Source organism: Ctenopharyngodon idella, chromosome 23, assembly GCF_019924925.1.
Source record: "Ctenopharyngodon idella isolate HZGC_01 chromosome 23, HZGC01, whole genome shotgun sequence".
Classification (NCBI taxonomy): domain Eukaryota; kingdom Metazoa; phylum Chordata; class Actinopteri; order Cypriniformes; family Xenocyprididae; genus Ctenopharyngodon; species Ctenopharyngodon idella.
Genome location: NC_067242.1, coordinates 17,199,375 through 17,212,108, shown reverse-complemented (window position 1 = coordinate 17,212,108; position 12,734 = coordinate 17,199,375). Strand labels below are relative to the sequence as shown.

Genomic DNA, 12,734 nt, shown 5'->3' with positions numbered 1-12,734 from the left:
ATAGAGGTCTGAATGAATTACAAATATGAATCTAAATTTTGAGAAGTACACTGAATAATTAGTACCTTTTGAAAGGGAACTGCCCCAGTTTTGTACCATTATTTTGAGAGTGTAGTCTATAAGTCACACGAACTTAACTTTTCTAGTTAATGTGTTAATTGGCAAAACAATTTCTCTTTCTCCATAGTGGGCGGCTTCTGTGCTTGCACAAGCTCTAACAACAACACATACTGGTGTCTGAGAACTATTAATGACACTCACAACACGCTCTTCTGTGAATTTGCAACTGGCTTCCTGGAGTATTTTGACCTAAACAGTGACCCGTACCAGGTGAGGATGTGTGACATGTTTTCAGTTGCATTTCAATAGAATACATTGCTCTGTTGAGTCTGAGAGGCACTGCTATGTGGATGCAGGTTTGAATCTGATCCTTCTGCCTCACTTCTTTCTTGTTTCTGTGCAGTGCACTGTTAAATAAAAGCTTTAAAAGCCCATAATTAAAAAAAAAACACTATGGATAATGACTCTTCCTGTAAAGACATGCTATTATCTCCATTACAGCCCTTACAATAACTGACTCAATAAGTGCATATTATGTTTTGCAGTTAACCAACGCAGTTTATACAGTGGAGAGGGACATTCTGAGCCAATTGCATTTACAGCTGATGGAAATGAGGAGCTGTCAAGGCCACAAGCAGTGCAACCCCAGACCCAAAAGCTCAGATGCAGGTAACACTCCTGTCCTGTCTCTGCAACACCTGTTCTGTGTGAAATGGGGAGTAAAACAAGCTAGCACAACTTTATTTTCGATTCTAAGATGCTTTCAATTTCCAAATTTGAAAAAAAAAAAAACAGTTGCATCTTGAGAAACCAGATTAAACCAGCCTAAGATGGTTTACTGGTCTCAGCTGGTTTAAAATGGTTTCCCAGCTTGGTTAAGCTGATGTTTAGCTGATTTCCAGCTGGTCTCCCAGTCTGACCACCTGAAGTGCCCTTTAAAAACCAACCAGCAAACTAACTTAGGCTGATTTAGGGGTTTTTTTTCTAGCAGGTATGTAGTGTAAGTACATTACATGGTCTAATACAGGATGATACATGCTTAACCAAGATTTCATTGTTCAAGTTGAGAGTAAAGTGTTGAATATTTAGAAACACACGGTCTAGCATGTTTTGACACAGTCTGATGCATGAATGGGATGAACCATGTGCTGGATCTCTAATGGTGGAAGATGGATTGGTCACTGAGCTCGGTTTCTCTCTAAACTGTCTGCTCTTCTCTTTATTTTCCATTAATATTTTCCATTTTATTCCCTCACCAGGGGACTGTGATTCCAGCAGCCTAGCAATCACATCATCTCATAGTTTTGCATTTTTTCCCATTCCTGGTGAATACCAGGCTAGATAAATGGCTCCTGTGAAAGTATTGTACCAAAAGAGATTATTTATTTTATATTTATAGGTGTAAGAACCTGTTTATGTGCTCTGTGTAAGAAAATCTAAATATTATAAACACATACTGACACACATTCCTCTCTGAGTTTTTTTTTTTTTTTTCCCCCCAATATATTTTAGCAGCGTAATTGTGGTTAAATTCTAGCAGGGATTTTGTCTTTATTCATTACTGGGAAGGAAGAGGTCTCTATAACATTGGGTAATTGGCTGTATAAAACCTGCTGTCATCAGAACCACTGAGATTTTCACTATTCTGAAAACCATTTTTAATGTCCTATGAGGAAAAACTGACTCATCATAATGACATCATAACGTCCAGTTATAAATGCTACTGAGATGATTTGCAATATTGAATATTTTAAGTTGTCATAGCTTTTCAACTTCTAAATCAATGTGGTCAGCGCCTGTGTTTTGCAGGCAAAAACAATGGTTTTGATTTGTAATAAACACAATCTAAAATCGATAGCTTGCCCAAAAATAAATGGTCAGCATGAACTCATACGCATGTTGTTTCAGATCTGTATAACTGACTTTGTTCCATTGAAACAAAAGAGAGGCAAATAAAAAAATAGGACTTACTACTTAGTAATGTAACAAAAACAGATGCATGTATTACATATTAGTCTGCATGTTGGCATATTCTCATGTTATTTGTGACCTTACGTCATTCAACACTGTCAACGTAAAGCCGTCATGTAACATTCGTTCCATTCTTAACACTACACTTCCTTACCATCTTTTTCTTCAGGACCATCAGAGGATTTTCCTCATTTATCTTTTAAATCATCATTCCTTCATTGTGTCTTTAACAATACCTCTCCTCAGGAGCTGAGGGCTATGCATGAAGATCTGCAATGTGATTTATTTAATTTTTTTAATCACAATAGACATTTAACATTTTAAATGCTTTTATTTTCCTGATCAGGAAGTAAAGATGGAGGAAGCTATGATCAACACAGGTATCCACATTTTTGAATCCCTCATTGGCTTTTGAAATAACTGCATGGGCAGCTTGTTTCCACTAATACGCCACGTTTCATTGAGCTAAGTGTGTGGTTGCATGCTGGGTTGAGCTAACAATTTTAAATATTTAAAAATCACACGAATATTAGTATTTTAAGCCCCAATTACAAGTTAATTCTTCTAATTTTAACTCTTGGACAGTTTGTTGCACTTCCTAGATGTCATTTAAACCAAAATCATTTACATAATTTATAGTGTTTTGAAATGTAAAATTCAAGACTTTTTACTCTTCATACACATCTTTTGGTGGGGAATAGACCTCTCAGTGCACAGAACGTCAATATTTGAGACTTTTTAATTACATTTTTCTCATTCACGCCTGTCTTGACATTTCTGTTTTTTGGCTTACCTGCTTACCAGGCAACAGCAGCATCGAAAATGGTCAAAGTTGAGGAGGCCAAGCCTTTCATTCCTGTGAGTCTTTGAGACCATACGAACCCATTTCTGTTCTCATTCCACTCTAAAGTAGTTCTCCACACTGCATACCACATCTCCATAGACGTTGAGTGGCAGTTCTGGTTCAGCGCGTATCTCCTAAGCCATCAGTTATACTGCCTGACCCACTCTGGAAATGCTCATTTCATTCTCTCGCCCTCCTTTAACACACTTTTGTTTTTGCAGATTTTCATTTCCTATACCTCTCACCCACCCTTTCAGCCTCATATTTATTTTTTTTCGGTTGCTGATTCTTGGTTCCAGGATTTTCCATCTTTTCAGTCTCTTGTTGGATGTTTCATTTTGATTTGAACCTCATTGCACAGATTTTCAGTCTGTCTGCGCACCCTTTATTTACAATGTATTGGTTTTGGGTGTCCGTTTGGAGGACATTTGTTGTCTTGATCTGCATTCACACTGCTTTACTGCTTCAAAATAGAGCTTTTCTGTTGGTTCAAGGCTTTAAAAAAGCACTGCAGTGGTGTGTGGGGCACTAATTCAAGAGCCCTCGGCAGGAGTAGGCCGGGAATAACTGCATGTTTTAGACGCATTCCAAAGCAAAGCTTTTCTGCGCAGCAATCGCCAGCCCTTACTGACTTTTCTCGCTTCCCCCTCTCCCGTTTCCCAGAACACAACCAGCCTGGGACGTCCACAAAGGTTAACCTGCCCAATTTCACAGAGGACTTCGACTGGCAAGGACTGGCAGATTTGTACAGCGTGAATGAGAGTCTGTACGAACACAGGCGCAACTACAGTCCCGTTCTGGATGACTGGATGAACTTTTGGAAGGATGTAGATAGAATGTTTGCACTGCTGAGAAATTTAAAGACACTCAACCAAACCGATAAGCTTGACCCCCTGGCTGAGCTGGGCTCCGGGGTCCAGGAGGAGGCCAGCGGTGCTGGATCCCCCATCCAAGAGGAACGGCCCCCGAGCCCCGTCACCACAGGTCCCCCAAGGCCCAAAACACTTCAAGAGAGTCTCTTAAAGTCTCTTAATGAACTCCCAGAGGGCCGCCCAACCAAACCAAGCGCTCTTCCAAGAGGAGATACCTGGGTTCAACAGCTGGAAAACGAGTTGGACAATGACGGAATGACGTTTAGCGGCAACGGAGTCACCGAACTGGAGACCCACCATGACTTTGTGTTGCGCAGCTCTAAAATTCTGGATCTCCACCTGCAGGAAGAAGAGGAGGACATTTTTCAGGCCCAGGGTTACCTTCTGCTCTCGCCACCGCCAGCCAGACCTCCAGAGCCAGCTAGGGAAACACTTCCAGCATGGCGAGAAACCATACATGAGAGGTGGAACGGAAGCGTCAAACCTTTTACCCACAAGCCCAGGGACGTTCAGGAGGGCAGCGCCGCGGGCCCATCCCATTGAGAATGGACTGCTGCCATGCACTGTGAAGCCAGCCAACTCAGAGACACTAACCCCACGGAGCATGGACTGCTCTCCTGTATAATCCAATGAATTATTTTATTTTTTACAGGTGCTTCCATTTATTAGAAATCAGTGTTATGTATTTTGTAAAAAAAAATATATATTATATATATATATATAAATATAAAAATTTAGAGGTAAAATATTGGATGCATCTTAAATGTTGGGTTTGGTTTTAAATCTCAAGTGGGAAAATGACATCAAAGTAAGGTTTTAATATATTTTTAATCAAAAAAGAAAAAGAAACAGGTTAAAATGGTGAAACCATTGCATTCAGTTTTGAATTAACCACATGCAGATTGTTTCCCCAAGATATTTGATGCACTTTTTTCCCATGTTTCTCGACTTCAACGCATTCTTCAGTCTCATTTAGACATAAACAACTCTGTTGACACCAACACAAGTCATTATTTGTTGGATTCACATTATCGTTAATGAGTGTTGTTGTTCTCCTCTTCTATGTTTACTTCAGCTTATTGGGTTTAGTTCACTGTTTACACTAAAACACGTTTTTTATACACTTGGATTGTGGGTTTAATGGTTTGACTTCTTGGTGAAATGCTTTTCTCACAAATTTTGTGTAGTTCAGTTGTATTCGGTCCATATAATGTAAGAAGGGCATTCACCATAAGTGCTTTTATCATGGATGACTCTTAAGATTTTCACTAACCCACAGTAATAATTTTTAAAATGGCTTGTTTCATTTGTGAAGAATGTGAGATGGGCATTTATTCAGAATTTTGACCATTTTTGTCCTGTATTTTAGAATTAAAATGTCTAAACTCATTTTTGAAGAAATTTGTTTGAATATGAGGTGACCTGCCAAATTTGCAAATATTACGTTACTTTTTAACCAATGGTGTTGGAACAATTCTGGCTTCTGGAAAGCCAAGAAGCTGTTTTGAAATAAAAATCTACCAAACGTTTGTTTCACCTACCTTGTGCCTTTAACTTTTTTTTATATAAATTGGATTTTACAATGCAAGGAATTTACTGCAAATTAAAGTTGTAGAGCTTTTTGTAATGTACTGTAAAGTAAACAACTTTATAGTTAGTGTTCTTATCTGGTGTCATTTGGGTGTAGAAGGTGCAGTTCTGCCTTCTAGAATCCTATTGTCAGGTAAATTGAGTACAAAGGTACATCTATGCTATCTTTCATATGTATCATACTTTTTATTTTATGCTTTTTATGATGTTTTATCCTTTCTAGACATAAGTTGTGCTCTCTCTCTCTCTCTCTCTCCCCCTCTCCCTCCCTCCCTCTTTATTTTAGGCCATGTCCTGGGCTGGGTGCTTTGAATAACAGCCTTTAGTAACATTCTGTCAGGAAGTCCTGAACAGGCTGCCTTGGCATTACTCTACAAATGCCATTCATTTTTCCTCATGTTTGCTCTATAAATATGTACACTCCAGAAAGGCAGCAGAAACCAGTATTTATGTACTTTTATTTTTTTTATTTAACCGTAACGTTGAGACTCTGGTCAGGTTTGGCAACAATACAATTTCAGAAGTGATTTATTACATTTAACTCGATTTGCTTGATTCCAAAGTTTAAACCCTTAACCTCAACGTTGCATACGCGCTCAGAAAAAAAAAGTTAGGCTACAAAAGTTGTCACTGGGACTGTAAAGGTTGTAGTATGTACCATTTTGGTACTAATATGTACTTTTATGGTACTAATATGCACTCTTTAGGTACAAAGGTGTGCCTTTTGAAAGGGTACCGCCCCAGTGACAGCTTTTGTAGGAAAGTGTAGAAAATAATGTTGTAATAAGTATTTTCAAATATTAGATATTAGACATTACTGAAAGGATCATTTTTACATGCTGATTGTAACAATCTATGTTGTTCGTTCGTTTATTACTTACAAATTCCGACAGTGTTGTTGCTGAAGCGTTTTCTACAGTTGTAGTCTAGTAATAGTAATGTACCACTAGAGGGCAGCACTGTAATTTGTCTAAACCTGAACATGATCTTGGTTCGGCTTTCATTGCTCAGTTTTTCAAAGTATCATTTTGCTGAAGGTGTAGGATAGTTTTAATATATTTTTTTAAAACAAAGCCATGGAAAGTCTCGGCTACAAAAACAGACATTTTAATAACATCACGATATTCATTAAATTACTTCAATACAGTAATGTAAAGAAATCACAAGTAAATATAAATGTATCCGTATAAAATGTATTTGAATATATAAAAAACATTTTGAGAATAATGTAATGAAATGCTGATTGAGCTTTGGCTACTACAGTAGGCTATATTTGGGTGGTTCTGCAAATACGGGCACTTTTAGGTCCCAGTAGTGAAATTTAAGGTTTGTTCAAATTTGTCATCTAAAGCTTCATAAATATAAACACAGTGTCATTACACACTTTAACTTAAAAAATAATGAATGAATAATATGATTTAATTAAAAAATTATGAAGCATTTATAGGTCCAAACACCATTTTTGCTCATGTCCCATACCTGTGGTTTCAATGTTGAGATGCATAAAATTAGCTGATTCTTTTACAATGTGACATTATTTCAAATGAATTAGTTTCATATAAATGTTACTTTACACCATATTAAAGGTCTTTTTTTGTTTTGTTTTTTTGTTTGTTTGTTTACTAATCATTTATATGACTTTTTTCATCTAAATACACCTGTCCCACACTTTTGAGTCCTTACCGCCACACTGAAAAAAAAGACTCTTAATATGACATTTGTTCAAAGCCAAACAAATCTAGGTTCTATGGAAACAGAAATTAGCTTGTGAGCACATGGCTTACAGACTGGGCCATTCCCATTAGGTCACTCACAAGATCCAGAAAACTAAGATAAAGATTTTGTTTTCTTACTCAGTATTTATTATGTGTCCTTACCATTCAGCTTAGTAATTGTGTATTTTGAACTACATTTTAAAAATTAATTTATATCACTGTTGAATACATGTATATGTGGTGCTAAAAGTCAAAACTGATGTATCAGACCTTGCTAGCTGACAGTTATCAGCAATATTAGCAAAAATATCATTTCCGCAACATGTCTTTACCGCAACATTTTTAGGTGTTGCGGTAGAGACAAATTCAAGGTTTATACTGTAATCTAAATATAAACATGCCATTTTTGAACCCTAGATGATACCAATTTAATCTAATAAGATGAGAGAAATGCAGAGATGTAATGAGAAAAGACCCTGACAGATGTGAATAGTTATGGGGAAAGAGCATTAAAAAAGAGCAGATAAACTGACAAATCAGAAAATAAGACAGTGGAAGATAAACAGAAGAAACCAGAGGACAAAACAAAATACTGAAGGCCTCAAATTAGCTTGTTGTTATAATATAAATTCATAAAACTATTAGTTTTTGAAACAAGAAAATCAGTTTAACCCAGTCTTTCCTGCAATACCTCTTTGACAAAATACCTTCTGTTGTCTGTTACTGTTTTTCTCTACAGTAACCTATTGTTAAGGTTATTAACATGCCTCATTAATATTTTGTCCTTATACCGACACAAGCTGTCATTACCGCAGCAATTATTTATTTTAATTATTAATCAGACTGTTGTTTGCAAAAATTATTTTAACTAGAGATGATTTACACATTAAAATGACAATATTTGTCATAAAAAGCGAAATATTTTATCTTTGGCGTGGATTAAATCAATTTAGCATCAAAATTTTCCTTGGCATAAAGAATATCATAAAATCCCCTAATTTTAAATTATTTTTTAATATCTGTATTTACAAAAATGGACAAATCTTGAAAGTAACTATGTAAATGTATTACATTTTTATAGAAATTAAAAAAGAAAAGTGTATAAAATTACCGTTATTGTAATGTTGCGGTAAGGACATTTTGTAAGAAGAGATGAAAACCATAAAAAATAAACATTTATATGTATTACAGACTGTGATGGTTAAAATTAAAATTCATAGAGGTTGATTTTTTTTTTTTTTTTTTTTTTTATAAATTGGGAGTGTCAAAAGTGCCCGTAGTTGCAGAATCACCCATTTACAGCGATCAGCGAAATGTGGATGTAGTAGACGAATCTGACCACCAGGGGGTGCCACTGGAATTATTTCACCAACGAACATTTGAGTACAAATTAACAGGCATGTGGGAAAGTTATAAGGGCTGGTTTGGTTTGCTGTCTTCATCGGAGCGTAGGAGACAAGACCGAGACATGACTCAGGGAAAAAACATTCCTGGAACAACTATGAAACAGTGAATCAAGAGTTATGTATCTGAAGCTACAATACATTTTATATACATTCTATATTTATGATAATCAACATGCTTCTCGCAGACTTTTATTGGAAACTCCTTAAACTGCACAAACACTGCCACATGCACATTCTAAGACTTTTTTGGGGAGCAGAGTGGTGATAAACACTAAAAAAGAGCGACATTGTCCAAAGACATGGGTCAAAGGTCAGCTTGACACCTGGGTGAGAGAGAGATCCCTGAAGAAGACCATAAAGTTCGGGTTGCATGCGTTTATTATTACTTAAAGAATCTTTTTATGTGATAGTTGTCATCATGAAGAAGCTTCTTTTGTTATTGTTTTTCTGTAGGCTAGTCATCAGCAGCATAATATATCTCCATGTGAGGTCGTGAAAAATAGGGATTTTAGAAACAATGGTATATGGGGACTACATTTCCCAGAATGCACTCGGAGGGCTCCGTCACCCCCTTCATCAAATCCGCAATCTCATTGACTCACTGTCCGTGTCGAGGACAACAACTCACTACCTCTGTCTCTATCGCCCGTGTAAGTACACTACTCTTCATTCAGTTCACTCTTCATGCAGTTCATTATTGTTTTTCTCGATGTCTTATTTAGAGCTTAGAGTCGAACTGAAAGGAATGTGCTGTGAATTAATTCACTGAAAGGATAAGTGTTTGGACTGACAGTATAGTACTATATTTCTCTAAATTACATTCATGTATAAAGTCGTGACTTCTTAAACGTTAGGCCGGTAATTAGTTATATTAGATAAACAAACAATTCTGGCAGGTTGACACGGTTTTAAATTTTTCTGATAGTGTTTTATCAGTGGTCCGTCGCACGTTTACTGTTATTCTTTGTCTTGCTCGACCACTAATCTACCAGACAGCAGCTCGACTTCACAAAACAAATTACAGGATCTGTAACGCTGTTTGTGTTGCTTCTTGAACCGTTAGTAAGCAAATACTAATACTAGTTTGTTTTTATTTCCATTGTTTTCAGGATTCTGCACAGCTGAATCTCTTCTGAATCATTCAACTACAAAGAATAATTTCAGCACCATGACCAGAGATCAATTCCTCCTGTTTATAATGAAATGAATTGAACTTTTTGCTGCTACACTTCTAGATGAGGCAGCACATGATGCTTGCATATGATATGATCACTTTCCAATCTATTATGATGAGGAATATGTAGAAAAATAGCAGTTGGACAGGTATACAGAGGAACCATGCTTGGAAGTGTAGTCAGTGTACCTCTTTATTGTGTGTCTGTGTAGTCTAACTGCTGTAAACTTTAATTTATAATTAAATTATAGTTCTATTTGCATTGACTCCAAGCAGCCAAAATGACTTCACCTTATAACGATGAGACCAGAAGTGATATATCAGAGTCTCTGGAAGTCTGTGAATTCGAGGGACAGTACGGAGATCCGGGTGGCTACTACAAATCCAAAAGCTTGCCTGTTCTTAATGGCAGCTGTCCGAATGTTAATGAGACGTTTGAACCGAGGCTGGTCAGCACGACGCAGACTTTAGTAAATACTGACCAGTGCTTGGTGTTCAATGAGCTGCGGCAGAAAGGAGACTCAAGCGAACTGGATTCACCCACCAGGACTGATTTCTCCCCTTCGATGTCCAGTATGGTGGGTCTTAGTAGCTCAATGAAAACTGAGCCCAACCGAGCCGGTGGCAAAAAAATAGGCTTTTCATTGGCAAGATTCATCCGCTTTCCTGTGAGGAAGTACATGAGGGTGATTCTGTCAGACTCTAGGTGTTTTCTGTTCTGTATGTGTTACCTGACGTTCATCCAGTCGTTGATGGTCTCGGGCTACCTTAGTAGTGTCATCACCACTATAGAAAAGAGATACAGCCTTAGAAGCTCTGAATCAGGACTGCTGGTTAGCTGCTTTGACATTGGAAGTCTGTTGGTGGTGGTCTTCATCAGTTATTTCGGGGGTCGAGGCCAGAGGCCACGCTGGTTGGCGGTAGGTGGGGTGTTTATCGCTGTGGGAGCAGCTCTCTTCTCCCTTCCACATTTTATCTCTCCACCCTATCAAATCCAAGAGGTCAACTCCTCCACGGGGAACAAGGGCCTGTGCTTGAATGGGAACGGGAGCAGAAGGGACGCTCTGGACGTGTCGTCCTGTGCACGAGACCAAGAGGGCAACGATCACTCCATATATGTTGCCCTATTCATCTGCGCCCAGGTCCTGGTGGGCATGGGATCCACTCCCATCTACACGCTGGGACCAACGTACCTGGATGATAACGTGAAAAAGGAGAACGCATCCCTCTACCTTGGTAAGAAACTTCTTTGTTGTTTTTGCCATGTCCTACTTACTGTCACAGTAATACTGTGTACATTACATAGCTACTACTTGTTGATTACAGAATGACCTTTAGTTTCTAATATCTGTTAACATTGTCATCAGTTGTTTTTTAATTTAAATCTTTTTTTTTTTCTTTTATTACATTAAGTTAAGTTATTAATTATATTTATTAAATTTCCCTAAACAAAAGAAAAAAAAGAAAACAAAATTATAAATATTAAATATATAAACACTATTTATTTTAGATTTTTTTAAAACATTAAACTGATAAATCAAATATATTTTAATTGTGTGTGTGTGTGTGTGTGTGTATATATATATATATATATATATATATATAATATATATATATATATATATATATAATAAAAAATAAGAAATTATAAATATTAAATGTATACACTACTTTTTAATCTAGATATTTTTTTTAATTGATCTGATTAATTTTATATATAAAATTATAAATATTAAAAATATACACTATCTATCTATCTATATCTATATATATATATATATATATATATATATATATATATATATATATATATATATATATATATATAAATATAAAATAAAAAATATGTATATAAAAATGATAAATATTAAATGTATAAACACTAGTTTTTATTTTAGATTTTTTTTAAATTGATCTGATTAATTTAATATATTTTTTTAAAAATGTGTATATATATATATATATATATATTAGTGCTGTCAAACGATGAATCGCGGTTAATCGCATCCAAAAAAAGCTTCTTTCCATAATGTGTGTACTGAGTATTTTTATTATGCATATATAAATATTTATATGTAAAATATTTATACATAATATAAATTATATATAAATATAAATACACATGTAAATATTTCTTAAATATACACATGTATGTGTGTATTTATATATACATAATAAATATACACAGTACATACACGTATATTGTGTAAACACACTTTGCGATTAATCGTTTGACAGCCCTAAAATATACACAAATAATTTTTTTAGTGATTTAATTAATTCTGGAGCAGCACCAGAGGTCATTGCAAGTCAAGGGGGTATTTTAAATGATCACATGACCCTTGTTCTTTCCTCTGTCATATACCTTTATCCTTAATCTTTTCCAAATCCCATTCCTTCCACCCTGTGATTGAGCATGCTTATGAATTTGTATGAAGCCCCTTTAGTGCAACTGTGTTGTGTTTAAGGAGATTTTTGTTGAGGAAATGCTTGAAAAAAATGTGACATCCATGTTAAGTAATATTCTTGTTCTGGTTTTATTCACCATCATGCTATTATCAGCGTGTTAAGTCATAACCATGGTTACCATTGAAATATGAAGTATGCAGAGAGTGTGCATAGTGACAGGTTTTGACCAAACAAAGCTGATTGATTGGGACAGACCAGTGATTTTGAATGTTATAGGAAGACCCCTTTATCTTCAGCTTGGTGAGTAAGTGGGGCAGTGACGGCCCTCTGTCTGTGGCACAACCCGTCTGACTGTTACCCCCAGCCAGTGTCTTTTAAAGAAGCCCAGGGCTGATCCAGGATCAGGGTGGGGCCTTTGTGATGGGTGATAATGCTTAAGTGAACATGCACACACAGTCTTTGGAATAAAGAGCACCCCATTATAAAGTACATATGCTGTAGCCTTAAAGTCAATGTATTGATCACCGCTTACACCACCTGAAGCCATTCCAGTGAGCATGAAATGAGCTAGTCTAGAGAGACAAAACAACTGGCTTTTCTTTGTATTCACACACTACATTCTGACAGCCTGAGGTTTTCATTCTCCCATGAAACTTTGCTTCATAGCTGAGAGAATTTTTTTTTCTTTTTTTT

The 12,734-nt window shown here is 36.3% G+C and overlaps 2 protein-coding genes across 9 annotated transcripts in view; both read left to right on the top strand.

The window, feature by feature from the left end:
• The window catches only part of sulf1 (sulfatase 1), a 105,875-nt gene extending 100,588 nt beyond the window's left edge, over positions 1–5,287 (top strand). For 6 of the 8 annotated variants that reach the window (XM_051881484.1, XM_051881483.1, XM_051881487.1 and 3 more), the window contains 3 exons: positions 188–330; positions 606–729; positions 3,539–5,287. In XM_051881484.1, coding sequence (XP_051737444.1) covers positions 188–330; positions 606–729; positions 3,539–4,290 — 1,019 coding nt within the window. In that variant the 3' untranslated portion in view covers positions 4,291–5,287. Of the gene's footprint in view, positions 1–187; positions 331–605; positions 730–2,377; positions 2,412–2,835; positions 2,890–3,538 lie in introns of all 8 variants that reach the window. The other 2 variants (XM_051881488.1, XM_051881489.1) reach the window with 2 other exon arrangements.
• Positions 5,288–9,067: 3,780 nt separating this feature from the next.
• The window catches only part of LOC127505730 (solute carrier organic anion transporter family member 5A1), a 49,938-nt gene continuing 46,271 nt past the window's right edge, over positions 9,068–12,734 (top strand). Inside the window, exons 1-2 of the mRNA XM_051881490.1 lie at positions 9,068–9,108; positions 9,568–10,868. Coding sequence (XP_051737450.1) covers positions 9,914–10,868 — 955 coding nt within the window. The 5' untranslated portion in view covers positions 9,068–9,108; positions 9,568–9,913. The remainder of the gene's footprint in view (positions 9,109–9,567; positions 10,869–12,734) is intronic.